Source organism: Chelonia mydas, chromosome 1 (assembly GCF_015237465.2).
Source record: "Chelonia mydas isolate rCheMyd1 chromosome 1, rCheMyd1.pri.v2, whole genome shotgun sequence".
Lineage (NCBI taxonomy): Eukaryota > Metazoa > Chordata > Testudines > Cheloniidae > Chelonia > Chelonia mydas.
Genome location: NC_057849.1, coordinates 261,213,194 through 261,228,904, shown reverse-complemented (window position 1 = coordinate 261,228,904; position 15,711 = coordinate 261,213,194). Strand labels below are relative to the sequence as shown.

General features: G+C 42.0%; 3 protein-coding genes across 4 annotated transcripts in view; 1 reads left to right on the top strand and 2 right to left on the bottom strand.

Annotated features, from left to right (window-relative positions):
* Positions 1 to 3,313, bottom strand: part of LOC102945886 — a 27,468-nt gene extending 24,155 nt beyond the window's left edge. The window contains exons 1-2 of the mRNA XM_037899139.2: positions 2,848 to 3,313; positions 1,667 to 1,710 (exon numbers count right to left, since the gene is read on the bottom strand). Of these exons, the coding sequence (XP_037755067.1) occupies positions 1,667 to 1,710; positions 2,848 to 3,252 (449 nt within the window). The 5' untranslated portion in view covers positions 3,253 to 3,313. The remainder of the gene's footprint in view (positions 1 to 1,666; positions 1,711 to 2,847) is intronic.
* The window catches only part of LOC102938113 (histone H2A.J), an 18,293-nt gene extending 2,582 nt beyond the window's left edge, over positions 1 to 15,711 (top strand). Inside the window, exons 1-2 of one of the 2 annotated variants that reach the window (XR_006290257.1) lie at positions 12,880 to 14,494; positions 15,308 to 15,711. Coding sequence is in view for 1 of the 2 variants with exons in the window: in XM_037883613.1 (XP_037739541.1) it covers positions 12,979 to 13,368 (390 nt within the window). In the remaining variant the exon portion in view is untranslated. Of the gene's footprint in view, positions 1 to 12,879 lie in introns of those variants that run through there. The other variant, XM_037883613.1, reaches the window with a different exon arrangement.
* Positions 5,470 to 5,900, bottom strand: LOC102937887 (histone H2B 8). Its single transcript, XM_007064049.4, has one exon. The coding sequence runs from the start codon at positions 5,851 to 5,853 to the stop codon at positions 5,473 to 5,475; it is 381 nt and encodes a 126-aa protein (XP_007064111.1). The 5' UTR covers positions 5,854 to 5,900; the 3' UTR covers positions 5,470 to 5,472.

The following is a 15,711-nucleotide window of genomic DNA, read 5'->3' as shown; positions in this document are numbered from 1 at the left end:
ATAACCCAAATCTCTTGTTTCTCCCCATCCTTCCTCTGTCCCTGAAGAGAGTCCTTAGAGAGTGCCGCTGAATAAAACCAACTCCTTTCTTACATCAAGTAATTTCCCTATTTTCTTCTGCATTTTCAAAGCAGCTTTTTCAACTTACCCATAAATGTATTTAATTTGTGGACATGTTTGTGAAATTAGAGAGGGGGTATCTGTTCTTAGGAACTTTCAGTAAGGTGGAATTTAAAACAAAATATGCACAGGAACCAGGATTAGATCTGATTATGGAATCACATTGACACAATTATTCTTTCTATTAGTTTATATTATGAAACCCTTTAAATTACTAAATCTCCAGGATGCTAACCTATTTATCTGCCATTGTGCAGAGAAGTTTTGTTACCTTTAAGTATCTATGTTGGTCAATTTCTTTTACCCTTCTACTTTAGTGGCTGAGAAGAGACGCTCATAAGTCTTTTATAGTGTTATAAAAGCTACAGCGTAACTGAATGTGTCCACTGAAGTTTCAACTCATTGGCTGAAGTCGGAGTTCTCCCTTAAAAGAACTTTTTTATTTGTAGATATATAGATATGGATAATCCTGAATGAACTTTAACCTCCGAAACTGTAAAGAGTGTAGCCCTGACCTTTCAAGATATAAACCACATCCATAGCTGTTAAGGTCTTTCTTTTTACTGGCTTGGGAGAATCACCTTCTCTGGATAAAAAGAAAAGGAGTACTTGTGGCACCTTAGAGACTAACAAATTTATTTGAGCATAAGCTTTCATGAGCTACAGCTCACTTCATCGGATGCATTCAGTGAAGCTTATGCTCAAATAAATTTGTTAGTCTCTAAGGTGCCACAAGTACTCCTTTTCTTTTTGCGAATACAGACTAACACAGCTGCTACTTCTCTGGATACATTTTCTACACTCAGCAGGTCTCCTCATAGAGGAGACAAGCTGTACATTTCATGGCTCATCAGATGAGGCAGTGGGTGGCCGGTTTACTGATTCCTGGATCATCTTTTGGAGCCTTTTTCTGTGATGTCGAGAGTCATGTTTACTAAGTACCTTTCCTCCTTTACCACATCCAAACATTTTCTAAGATGTCTTCAATAATAACATTTATTAATAAAAGGATGTTAACTGCTGGCTTGAATGGCTCTTTTATACACTGATCCTTCTGACTGAAAACTGACATGGGATACTGGGAAAGCGAAGGGGTAGAAGAAGAGACTTTATTTAATGATTCTCCAGCTCCTTAAAGCTACATATTAAATACAGTGTGGTTCTTTTGAGAAAGGAGAAATTCACAATGGAAATAAAATCCCTATTTTTTGTTATTTTAGTAATTAAATATTGCAACTTGTGATAAGCAAGTAAAGAACAGCTACCAAGAGGGATTTTACAGCTAACTGGCTGGCTGGATGTCCATCAAAGGGAGCTACCTCTCCCCTCATCACAACTAATTACTATGAAGTCCTCCCCTCTGTCAGATTTTAGGTTTTAAGGAGTGCCAGAAGAGAGTAAACAGATATTCCAGGAGGTGTGCGTGCCACCCAGTCCGAGAGGAAGAACTGTAGGATATCACTATCTTAAAATATGCAAATTAAAGCACAAAATTAAATGAGAACGAAGGGATTCTTCTATGTATTCAAATCCTGCAGTTTATTACCCTCCTATTCGCTGGACATTGGGGCTCATGATGACTGTTTGCACCTAAGAAGAGGAAGCTGAATAATGTTCATGATCACAGATTTGGTTAGTCTGAAAGTCAAAATTAAATTCCCGACCACCAATATGTATAGCAGAAGAAACGACAAAAAAATACTGGAGAGTGCATGCTGTAGAGCGAAAGTGTTTGTTTAAAAAAAAAAATCAAAGGAAACTACGAAAGGAGCCACTCAGGGAAGCGCAGGGTTTATGTACCAGGCCCATGAGCTTCACTTTGACGAATCAACAAGGGAGGGATGGGGCGTATTTCTCTACGCACAGAGCGGGCTTTTCAATTTTTCAAATTGCCCAATGACATTTGCCTCCTTCCGTGTACCGGCGTATCCGGGCTGAGTGGGCTGAGAAAAGTCCAACCATCTTCTGGGCAATTTGAGAAACAAAGAAACACTAAAACGACCCCAAGGCTCTTCCAAAAGCTACTACAGTTACACTGAAAGGGGCTTTATGCTTTTATAGCTTGAACACAAGACTTTTTGGAGGATGCGGACTTACTTGCTGTGAAATATTTCTCTTATAAAGCTTCAAACTTGACTTCATTTTGAACTTCCACAAATGTAATTCAAAACAGAAGCCCCGACGCCCATTTGCAGTAATGCATTACTTCCTTAAAAAATAAAAATACAACAAACACGCTCTTTCATTGGGGGCAATTAACAGCACGAAGCAGTGCTGATCAACTTCAATTTATAATAGCACTGCTTTGGGGCACTGATGTAACCTTTTAGTTTTATCTGCAGACTTGTACATTTAAATTTGCAATGGAATTATGAAATTTTTAAAATGAGCAAAACAATAGCTAGCTAGCTTAAATAGCAAATTACTTGTGTTTAGGCGTGTTGATGGTAATGAATTATAAATTTAAGATTAATCATAAAAGATAGATAGCTGGAGAATGAACGTTAGAGGATTAGTAAGCTACCTCCTGCTTTTAATAAAATGTGTTTATATTTAGTCCGCAATTTTCACTGGAAAAAAGCGTTAAGACAGGTTCCGTACTGAGCAAAAACGGACCGTATGAACATGTTAAAGCTCCTTTCAGTGTGAATGTAGTGGCTCTTAAAAGAGCCTTTGGGTCGTTTAGAGTAGTTTTCGTTATTAGAAGATGATGGGCAGCCTTTAAGCCCTCTCACCACGGATACGCCGGGCTAACTGGATGTCCTTGGGCATGATGGTGACTCTCTTGGCGTGAATAGCACACAAGTTAGTATCTTCAAAGAGCCCCACCAAGTAGGCTTCGCTGGCCTCCTGCAGGGCCATAACGGCCGAGCTCTGGAAGCGCAAGTCGGTCTTGAAGTCCTGGGCGATTTCACGAACCAGGCGCTGGAAGGGCAGCTTGCGGATGAGCAGCTCGGTAGATTTCTGGTAGCGGCGGATCTCTCGCAGGGCCACGGTGCCGGGTCGATAGCGATGGGGTTTCTTCACTCCCCCAGTTGCCGGCGCGCTCTTCCGAGCAGCTTTAGTGGCCAGCTGCTTACGGGGGGCTTTGCCACCAGTAGATTTACGAGCTGTCTGCTTGGTCCTGGCCATATTAACACACCTAGTCCCTGTGAAAAAGACGTTGAGACAGGAAGAATGGATTGAAATGAATAAGAGCTGTACGTCTCGGGCGGTATTTATAACTAAATTCTCTTTTCTGATTGGCTGTTTCGAAGAAGCCAAATGTCATTGGACAATTTGAAAATTTGAAAAGCCCGCCTTGTTCATAGTGAATTCCCCCTCTGTTTCTTGCTTTTCAAACTAACTTTCAGCTGATCATTGACCTAGTGACCAGTTTCCTAGCTCGCTATCACACAGCTGCCACACCGGGGTTTTTGGTTTTGTGTGTGTGTGGCTCGGGGATCTGACTATATCATTTTCAAAGTGATCGAATCTGTATCTCTGAACGTTATTGCCGCTTCCTTTCTTCAAAATAAGAAAACTTAGCACGAGCAGCACCACTCCCGGAGATAGGGGAGAACATTTAAATCACGTGATTCGTCGAACGCATACAAATCTCTTTGTTCTGGTTCTTTTTTGTGTTTTAATTTGCTGCTTTTAAAGCGATATAAATGCCTTATATTTTTCTTCCTTTCAGAGGGCCACCGGCACCTTATAAAGGATATGTTTATGCTGCTTATGTCCTGCTTTATAACCTCAGTTGTGATTGTGAAAAGAGAAGTTTTATAATAACCAGGCGCAATATTTACATACTGAAATCAAGTTATTATTTAGTTTTATAATAAGGAAATAACTTGTCTCCAAAGAATCAGCCCAAAAAAACAGGCTATGTATGTTCAATATCTGGCTTTAAGGAGTAGGAGTATCATTAAATAAACTTTCACCCGTTCTTCTCCCCCCAAAAAATCTCCACTCAGTTTTCAAGCAGGTCGAATATATCGTAGGCGTGCTATTCAAGCCAGCAGCCCATAGTCATTTTATTATTACAGAAGATGTCTAATAAAATGTTTGAATGTGGTAAAGGAGAAAATGATCATAGTAAAAGTGGACTTAAGTATCACAGAAAAATGCCTCGAGATAATATTTAGGTACTACCGACCTTCTATTACCGCGTTTGCTGTCGGGGTGAAATGTATCTCTGGTCTCATCTATGAGGATGATCCTCGATGATGTCATTTACGCTTAGACCAGGAAAAGAAAGACTTTGACAGCCACCAGCTTGGTTAATGTCCTGAAATATCGAGCCTAACTCTTTATGGGTTTGGAGGTTAAAGCTCATCCAGGGTATTTAAAGGGCCAGCTCCAACTCCTGCTAATTAACCGAAACTTCATTTTCCTCTTTAGTTTGTACTGTAGCTTTTTCAAGACTACAAAATGTCTACTAGCTTCTCAGCCATGAAAGTAAAAAGGCAGTGGAACTGACCATTTTAGATAATATACCATAACCAAACTTTCTGTACCCCTCCAGCTAAACAGGTGAGAATGGATCAAAGTGAAATCCTAGAGGATTACTACCTATAGTATATAGTTCTATAGTATAAAGTAATAGAATAATAACTGTGTTGCTATGACTCTGTAATCAGATCTGATCCTTGTTCCTATGTGTGTTTTGTTTAAAATTCGGTTTCAACAAACTTCTTCAGAATAGCTAACTTGTCTGTAATTCTATAAATCTAGACACTGGCCAAATGAAGGTTTAAGGAGTTTACGGCTAAGTAGGGGGAAAGTGCTTGAAAATAAAAGGAAAACTTTGTTTTTTAATGTCTTGATGTAAGAAATTGACAATTGGTTTAATTCAGGGGCTAAAAAGTTTTCAGGGATGGGGAGATGGAAGGGAGGAATGAGAGATTAGGGGAGAGTGACAAAAATGATTAGTTTGAAAACCCAGTGAGATCCCAGAAAATTAAAAATCAATTTTATACATGATGAACCTAATGTATTGCTAAGATGTGGTCTAAATACCTTTGAATAATAATGCTACTGTAGTAATGGGGGGCTTTAATCACTTTTACAGAAGAGACAAGAATCCTTTCACCTAGACTGTAGCAAATACAAATGCTTGTTTACTATAGTTAGTAAAGAGAATCCAGGCTCCTTTTCTGCATAAGGTTTGGGAAGAAAGTTTGCTGATAAATTACTTAGAAATAGTTATGTAAAACTTAATGCCTGCCTGATATTTTCTCTTTACTAACGACATGATGCAATTTGAAAAGCACAAATGATACTTGTCAGTGATGCTATGCTCTTTGAATGAAAAGGTGGTTGGCTCTTAAAAGAGCCTTTGGGTTCTAGATTTAGTTACCCAGATGTTTACTTGGAGCTGGTGTATTTGGTAACAGCCTTGGTTCCTTCAGACACAGCATGTTTGGCCAGCTCGCCGGGCAGCAACAAGCGCACAGCGGTCTGGATCTCCCGGGAAGTTATAGTCGAGCGCTTGTTGTAATGTGCCAGGCGGGACGCTTCCCCAGCGATACGCTCAAAGATGTCATTTACAAAAGAGTTCATTATACCCATAGCCTTAGAAGAGATACCAGTATCTGGATGAACTTGCTTCAGCACTTTATATACGTAGATGGAATAACTCTCCTTCCTTGTCTTTCTACGCTTCTTGTCTCCTTTCTTCTGAGTCTTAGTCACAGCTTTCTTAGACCCCTTCTTTGGAGCTGGAGCAGATTTTGCAGGTTCAGGCATTTTCGGAGTATTAAATTTAGTAACTTCCTTAAAGCTCTATCTTATATGTTCTTACAAACAGCAGTATGTGTGAAATTCGCTGCTGCCCCTCATTTATATAACCTCATGCAAATAAGGAACTTCTCTTTCCTCTTTTCCTATTGGACTTGACAAGTCACTCCATCACGTCTTGTCTCGCTATTGATCAGAGTTAGATCTGCATTACCATTGGCTGATCAGACAATCACATCTTTTTAGCCTATCGAAAATCATTTAACGCCCCAAAGATTTATAGGTTTCAGAGTAGCAGCCATGTTAGTCTGTATTCGCAAAAAGAAAAGGAGTACTAATGGCATCTTAGAAACGAAAAAATTTATTTGAGCATAAGCTTTCATGAGCTACAGCTCACTTCATCGGATGCATTCAGTGGAAAATACAGTGAGGAGATTTATATACACACAGAACATGAAAAAATGGGTGTTATCATACACACTGTAAGGAGAGTGATCACTTCAGATGAGCTATTACCAGCAGGAGAGCGGGGCGGGGGAGAAAACCTTTTGTAGTAATAATCAAGGTGGACCATTTCCAGCAGTTAACAGGAACTTCTGAGGAACACTGGTGGGGCGGGAATAAACATAGGGAAATTGTTTTACTTTGTGTAGGTTTCAGAGTAACAGCCGTGTTAGTCTGTATTCGCAAAAAGAAAAGGAGTACTTGTGGCACCTTAGAGACTAACCAATTTATTTGAGCATGAGCTTTCATGAGCTACAGCTCACTTCATCGGGTGCATACAGTTTCCACAGTATGCATCCGATGAAGTGAGCTGTAGCTCATGAAAGCTCATGCTCAAATAAATTGGTTAGTCTCTAAGGTGCCACAAGTACTCCTTTTCTTTTTACTTTGTGTAATGACCCATCCCCTTCCAGTCTCTAGTCAAGCCTAAGTTAATTGTATCCAGTTTGCAAATTAATTCCAATTCAGCAGTCTCTCGTTGGAGTCTGTTTTTGAAGTCTTTTTGTTGTAATATTGCGACCTTTAGGTCAGTAATCGAGTGACCAGAGAGATTGAAGTGTTCTCTGACTGGTTTATGAATGTTATAATTCTTGACATCTGATTTGTGTCCATTTATTCTTTTACGTAGAGACTGTCCAGTTTGACCAATGTACATGGCAGAGGGGCATTGCTGACACATGATGGCATATATCACATTGGTAGATGTGCAGGTGAACGAGCCTCTGATAGTGTGGCTGATGTGGTTAGGTCCTATGATGGTGTCCCCTGAATAGATATGTGGGCACAGTTGGCAACGGGCTTTGTTGCAAGGATAGGTTCCTGGGTTAGTGGTTCTGTTGTGTGGTGTGTGGTTACTGGTGAGTATTTGCTTCAGGTTGGGGGGCTGTCTGTAAGCAAGGACTGGCCTGTCTCCCAAGATTTGTGAGAGTGATGGGTCGTCCTTCAGGATAGGTTGTAGATCCTTGATGATGCGTTGGAGAGGTTTTAGTTGGGGGCTGAAGGTGATGGCTAGTGGCGTTCTGTTACTATCTTTGTTGGGTCTGTCCTGTAGTAGGTGATTTCTGGGCACTCTTCTGGCTCTATCAATTTGTTTCTTCACTTCAGCAGGTGGGTATTGTAGTTGTAAGAATGTTTGATAGAGATCCTGTAGGTGTTTGTCTCTGTCTGAGGGGTTGGAGAAAATGCAGTTGTATCGTAGAGCTTGGCTGTAGACGATGGATCGTGTGGTGTGGTCTGGGTGAAAGCTGGAGGCATGTAGGTAGGAATAGCGGTCAGTAGGTTTCTGGTATAGGGTGGTGTTTATGTGACCATTGCTTATTAGCACCGTAGTGTCCAGGAAGTGGATCTCTTGTGTGGACTGGTCCAGGCTGAGGTTGATGGTGGGATGGAAACTGTTGAAATCAGAGTGGATGTGAGTTTTGTGGTGCTTGGCACTAGAGACAGGGCATTGTTTACTTCCATAACTATTACCACTCTGACCCCTGGTCAGTGGAGTTCATAATTGTGCTGACAGCAATCCCTGTCCTGGCAGAGGCATAGTGGGACTGTAGCTGGGGGAATATTTTTTCTGGTATAGATAGTGCAGTAACTACACTGACTTTTTGCTGACAGAAATATTTCAACAAAAGACTTATCTGCCTTTGGGGAATTGGGTTTGTTTTAGTGACAGAAGGCCTGGGTTTCATTGGCAAAAATGAAATTTGGGTGTGAGGGTTTGCTAAGCTGGGGTGATAAACAACAACTTTCACAAGATAGATGAGTCTTCCTGTAATACAAGCTGCTGTGTCATCACTAAGACCCCAGAAATCACAGGATGGTAATATTGTCTGGATAGTGGGGTATGAGTTCTCCTGATAGGGGACTTGATTAGGAAATTTGTAAGTGTGCTCCTTAAAGGGATGGGGTGATGTGTGAGGAGGAAGGAAGGATGGTATTGAATATTGCAAATCACCTAGAAAATACAGTTTTTCAGACTCCTTTAATTCTTTCTTTCAACAACTTTATTACAAAATAACATGCTGCCACCTTTCAACCGTATTGGACAGTTTTAAGAGGTCACCCATGAGAGGATTTAGAACAAGTAAAGGTGGAACTAAATGAAAGCACTGTATAAAGGTGGGAAACTGAGGCACGATTCCACCTAATTTAGGCTTACTTAATTTTCACCTTTATTAATAAATTTGCAGACAAAATCATTGTTATTTATAATTTTTGATAATATATTTATGACACTTAGTAATTGTGACCCGGCAGTGCCTGGGGCAACCCACACTGGAAATGCCAAGGTAAGGGCAGACTGCAAAAGGGAGAGCAGATACCCACCAGTCTTGGGAGTAACACTGAAGTTAAGCTCCCCAACCAGTCACAAACTGTGCTTCTGATCCCCAACACTGGTTATCAAGAAGCAAAAAAAGAAATCGCAGCCCTCTTACTGCATTCCAGTTCTCTGACTCCCAATCAGCATCTAGGTCCAATACACATGAGAAATTATTTAAAATAACTCTGCTCACATATACAAAATGTTCTTCTGACCCTAAAGGGTCAGCCACATTACCAGGTCACTCTAGGTTTGCATCTTACCCAAAATACCTTGCTGCCAGCCAATCCTTTAGTGTCTAAAATTAAATGTTTATTATAAAGAAAAAAGAAAGAACATGAAGAAAGGTGTTAAATGGTAAAGAAGTCACATACAAACAAAGATTCAAAGTCCGTATATCAGGTTCTTAGCAGTATTGGTGAGTTTGCTGGCTTGAAAGTCCCTCTGGAATACATGCACAGCTTGAAAGTGTCATTCAGTCCTTTGTTCAGCGCTTCCTTTGCAGTAAAAAGTTACTCCAGAGGTAAGAAGCAGGAATGAAGACCATGCAGCTGCCTTTTATAGTCTTTTGCCATGAAGCCTGTGCTTCCTTTGTTTCAAGCACAAGCTGCCCAGCACATGGCTTGAAAGCCATGCTGAGTTATAAGGTGTATCTGCCTTTTCTCAATGGGTCAATTGTATAGCTGATGGTCCTTAATGGGCCATCAAGCAGGCTAGGCAGTGCTGATGCCAAACTTACTGGGGGTGTCACCCAGAAGCATACCACAAGTTTGAAATAGACACATACATACATATCTATAACTCATTATACAAAGGTGATAAAAACACATAAATGAGATTATCATATCTGGCAAATTATAACATTTTTGCAGATATCTTACATGGCCTATCTGGCATAACTCATTACAATTTTACAATATTGATATTGATAATATCCTTAAGTGTCCCCCATATTCCATATGGTGTCACAGTAATAAACAGATAATATGGAACAATTATGGGCCAAAGTTAATGAGTTCCTGGATACCAGGAAGCTCTTCTCCTTTTCATGATGGGTATTTAATTGGGTATTCTCTGATATGGGCACTTGTTCATTCAGTTTTTTATATCTTTCCATATGACATATCCATTAGCTTTCCTCCAACCAATGTTATGTAACAATACTCAGACCCATTTATACATTTATCCCAATTTTTATCATTTGATTTTCATTTCACATTCTATATTATTATAAATCATTAGCATAACATCAACATTACTCAGCCTTAAACTAACAAAATGTAACCCTTATTTTTTACCATTCAGCAATTTTCTTTGTATTTTAATATTATAATTCAGTATATGTGGATCATCCTAAACTATTCATTAATATACATTATTTTTATTTGAGTAGGAACAGCATGGGGAACAACATGACTTTAATGTCCACATATAACTTTTTCAAATGTGGGATTTCAGGGACTTTCTGCTTAAAGTTGAGCATCACACTTGCAAATCATTAAAAAGTATTATCAGTAATTTTGCCTGTTCCACAGAATTTATAACTAGTTCTTACATTCCTTCACCTGTAAAGCAAGATTAGAGCCATATTAACACAATGCCGAGAAAGACTAATATACAACAGCAGGCTTAAGGGTAGTCAATCGTATGAACCCACAAAATCTGTGGTTTTTCATGTTATAACCACATACTATTTTTTAAACAGAAAAACTGCCTCTTTCAGTCCCAGGATGGACTATGCTCATGGAATAAATCAAGTTTGTGCAGTAGAGGAGTCTGTTGTCTGTAGAAGGCCTGAAACATTTATTGTGGGAAAGGAGGAGGGAGAAAGGGAGACCGATATATTTTGGTTTGCATCCCGTTTGGTCCTACCTGGCCCTTGAGCTCCCAGTCCCTCCCCTGCTGTCCCCCCTCCCCTGCAGCCTCAGCTTGCCTGCTGCCAGTGCGCTGGGCAGCGGGGCTGCGAGCTCCTGCCGGGCAGTGCAGTGACATGGCTGGCTCCAGCCAGGCAGCGCGGCTGCCACTCCTGCAGCTCTGAGAGGCATGGTAAGGGGGCGGGGATTGGGGCGGTTGGATAAGGGGCATGGGATTCCTGGGGCGGTCAGGGGACAGGGGGCGGTTGGATGGGGGGGTGGTTTTGGGGGGACGGTCGGGGGAAGGGGAACAGAGGGGTTGGATGGGGGTGGGGTCCCGTGGGGGTGGTTAGGGGTGGGGCTCCCGAGAGGGGGGCATTCAGGGGATAAGGAGCACGGGGGGTTGGATGGGTCGGGAGTTCTGAGGGGGGCAGTCAGGGGGCAAGAAGTGGGAGGGGGCAGATAGGGGGCAGGGCCAGGATTTTTGGGGAGGCACAGCCTTCCCAACCCGGCCCTCCATACACTTTCGGAACCCCGAAGTGGCCCTCAGGCCAAAAAGTTTGCCCACCCCTGATGTAAGGGCTCAGGAGAACACACAAAAGCTTAATTTGGCTCCAATCATTTGTTACTTGATTTATAACTTACAATATATGCAAATAAGCGATTTAAAGTCTAGTATTATAGCTCTTTTCCTGCAAGGTGGGTAGTTCGGAACACTTTCTGCAGCAAGAAATCCTCCAGGTGGAGAAAGATTGGTGTCCTTGATCACAGTCTGTCTGGCTAGTTCCCTTGGAGGCAGCAGCAGACGTCTTGCAGGCTGGAAATTTTGCAAGACAGGTTGTAGATCCTTGATGATGCGTTGAAGAGGTTTTAGTTGGGGGCTAAAGGTGATGGCTAGTGGCGTTCTGTTATTTTCTTTGTTAGGCCTGTCCTGTAGTAGGTGACTTCTGGGTACTCTTCTGGCTCTGTCAATCTGTTTCTTCACTTCAGCAGGTGGGTATTGTAGTTGTAAGAATCCAGCAACCACATACCACACAACAGAACCACTAACCCAGGAACCTATCCTTGCAACAAAGCCCGTTGCCAACTGTGTCCACATATCTATTCAGGGGACACCATCATAGGACCTAATCACATCGGCCACACTATCAGAGGCTCGTTCACCTGCACATCTACCAATGTGATATATGCCACCATGTGCCAGCAATGCCCCTCTGCCATATACATTGGTCAAACTGGACAGTCTCTACATAAAAGAATAAATGGACACAAATCAGATGTCAAGAATTATAACATTCATAAACCAGTTGGAGAACACTTCAATCTCTCTGGTCACTCGATTACTGACCTAAAGGTCGCAATATTACAACAAAAAGACTTCAAAAACAGACTCCAATGAGAGACTGCTGAATTGGAATTAATTTGCAAACTGGATACAATTAACTTAGGCTTGACTAGAGACTGGAAGGGGATGGGTCATTACACAAAGTAAAAAGAAAAGGAGTACTTGTGGCACCTTAGAGACTAAGAAATTTATTTGAGCATAAGCTTTCGTGAGGTACAGCTCACTTCATCCGATGAAATAACATGGCTGTTACTCTGAAACCTACACAAAATAAAACTATTTCCCCATGCCCCCCCCCTCCCCCGACGTTCTTGTCAACTGCTAGAAATGGTCCACCTTGATTATCACTACAAAAGGTTTTCTTCCCACCCCTGCCCCCACTCTCCTGCTGGTATTAGCTCATCTTAAGTGATCACTCTCCTTACAGTGTGTATGATAACACCCACTGTTTCATGTTCTCTGTGTATATAAATCTCCTCACTGTATTTTCCACTGAATGCATCCCATGAAGTGAGCTGCAGCTCACGAAAGCTTATGCTCAAATAAATTTCTTAGTCTCTAAGGTCTGCAAGTACTGCTTTTTCTTTTGCGAATATAGACTAACATGGCTGCTACTCTGAAACCTGTCATAGATGGAATAATTTTCTTTCCTGCTCTTCCTACGTTTCTTATCCCCCTTTTTTTTTTGGACCTTAGTTACAGCTTTCTTAGATCCTTTCTTAGAAGCGGGAGCAGATTTTGCTGGTTCAGCCATTTTTAACAACTGCTATTCTGCGTGCTTCCCTCACTCACACACCTACTGCTATTCAGCCTGAATACACACGAACTGCCTCCGCTACTGCAGTATTCCTTATGCAAATAACGACTCTCCTTGATGATTTACTATTGGGTGGACCGCAAGAGACTTCTCCACCAGTACGTCGAATCCCACTATTGGCCAGAGTTAGATCCGTGTCACCATTGGCTGTTTAGATATTAAGGCCATTTCGGCCTATCAAAAAGCGTTTACCTCTTCAAATAGAAAGGATATAAGGGTAGGGTGGGCTGTAACGAGATCATTCTTATCTCTGTTTTACTTTTGTTAGCGTGAGCGCTGTTTGAAGTGAACGCCAATCATGTCAGGCCGAGGAAAGCAGGGAGGTAAGGTGCGGGCTAAGGCGAAATCTCGCTCCTCCCGGGCTGGTTTGCAATTCCCGGTGGGCCGTGTGCACCGGCTGCTCCGCAAAGGTAATTATGCTGAGCGGGTGGGCGCTGGCGCCCCGGTCTATATGGCTGCGGTGTTGGAGTATCTGACCGCTGAGATTCTGGAGCTGGCTGGCAACGCGGCGCGGGATAACAAGAAAACCAGGATCATCCCCCGTCACCTGCAGCTCGCCATCCGAAACGATGAGGAGCTTAACAAGCTCCTGGGGAAAGTTACCATCGCTCAAGGGGGTGTCCTGCCCAATATCCAGGCCGTGCTGCTGCCCAAAAAAACCGAGAGTCACAAGGCTAAGAGCAAGTGAAACCCAACGCACAAGAAACCGGAATCTTTACTCCAAAAAACACACCAACCCAAAGGCTCTTTTTAGAGCCACCCACAAAAATCAAAAAAGAACTGTTATCGCTCACTTTTATAGTAGTAAACAATACGTTAATAGAAAATAACTATGCTTTTACTGTTCTTGTGAAATATTAACCAGCAGCACTTCGGTTTGCCATCTGGTGTTAAGTACAATCTTCTCTACATTATTTCCTCACCAGGGTGGTAAAGCAGCGTTCATATAATGCCTTTTTCCCCTTAAAAGATCGAGCTATGCGGATTGTTACGAGCCAATCCTTGCACAGCGGAGCAGGCTTTTCAAACTTAACCCTGTTCTCACCAGTAGACTAGAAAAGGGATTCTTGTCTATAGGTGATTGCCAAATTTCTCCTTACCCCCACCTGGTGGCCGAAGCTACATTCTCTCAGGCGCACACTAACTCCTCTCTTCCCTCTCACAAGAAGCGTGGTTACAGTCGCTCACTCCCCTAACAATTTATAGAGGGACGCTTGACTCCAGTCCTAGTATTGAATTTTCTTAGTACAACGAACCACAAGAAAACGAAAGCTTTACAATCGATTTGTAAAAGTGTTCCCATTTATTTGCTTTCTAGCAAGGGCGTCCGCTCTAGGGCGCGAATGACACAAATAAACCCCCTTTCCTGGGTGCTGCTTCATGTTCACTCCCAATGAGCCCACCAAAGTATGATTTATTGGTCCCTTTCCTGTGATTTTAAGGGGCAAGATCGAAAAGGGAATTTCTCCCTTCCATGAAAAGTACCGTGAGGTTATTAATAAACGAACCTCGTCAGCAATTTTGGGGCAGGAATGGATGGTGTTGGGTTTCTTTGAATGACAAGAACCTTCTTTCATTTCACTTTTTCCTGGGCACCACCTTCTTTGCCTTCATCTTTTTCTTAGCTTCCGATTGGCAGCCTTGGGCTTCAACGCTTTGACTTCTTGGCCTGGGTCGTTTTTAACCCTTTCCGGGCTCTTGGCTGCTTTCTTGGCATTTTTTCTGGCTCCTTTTCGCGATCTCAGACTTGGGCAGCTTCACAGCTGGTTTCGTAGGCTCTGCCGTTGTTTGTTTTGGGGTTGGTTGGGTGTTTGGTGGGGTTTGTGTTTTTGTCCCCTCCACTCCTCCTAACCGGCATACTTTCCTTGTTCTCTCCCGACTTCCTGCTGATTTTGAAGAAATGAGAGGCCCAGGTGCTTTGCTCTGAACCAAGATGCCCCCGGTCACCAGACACTTGATGCCACTGTTGCTTTTCTCCACATCGTACCCTCTGGCGCGCCAGCTAAGAGCAGCCAAAGAGAGCTCTTTGCGCTCCTTAGAAGCAGACACTGCCTTGGTGATCAGCTGGGACCCGAGGACTTACGGGTTTTGAAGCCTCCTGCCGCCTTCTTCAGCTTTTCAGCGGAGGCTTCAGCTCAAAGATCAGACACAGCCGGAGCAGCAAGAAGCGCTGTTTCCGACATACTGTACTAACAGAATTTTTCTGTAACTCATTTAAGGCGGGGGGCGGGGAGAGAGCACAGCTGGCGCCTGTTGGTCATACACCAGAGGTATTCTGTGATTGGTGCATTAAGGAGCCCGACCGGGAAGGACTTTTCTGCCCACTCAGGGTTTCGGTTTGTGGGGTTTTTTTGTTGGTGGTGTCCCCCCCCCCAGTTAAAAAAAAAGTTTTCTTTTTCACAATAACTGCCATCGAGTCATTTGATTTTACAACTGGGTGAAGGGGAAGCAGGGTATTTTTATTCAGTAGGGCTTCCCATTGGATAAACTAATGACGAGGTAAAGAAGAACCGATAAATTAAAACTGTACCCTTGGAAATAAAATTACAACGACAAGGGAATCCGTCTTTAAAGGGTTTCCTCCAAATCAGGGTAAAAAGGTTATGATTTCAATTTTTTTTTTTCAGTTCAAATTGATTTTGAAGAGAGGGGACCGACTTCCTCTGAATTTTGAATATGAGAGAAGAATTGGTTCCCTTAACCAAGTATTTTACCTCCTAAACACAGTAAATCTATATATGTAATTGTCATAGTGTACATTTATAGATATTCCAATACAACATAAAAAGTTATTTTTAAGTTTTAAAGACATTTTATTGTTGTTTGAATTAATTAAATTCCAATGCATACCTTGTTTATTAAATGCAAAAAAGCAAAGTAGTTGTTAGAGTAATATTTTGTATGTATTCTCAAAAGCAAGAAAGATTAGGGTTTTTTACACCATTATTTATGACAACATATTGCTAGTCAGAAATTGTTGCTGTAAAAACCTGACGTTATATAGAGGACACTAATTAAAGATCAAAATGCT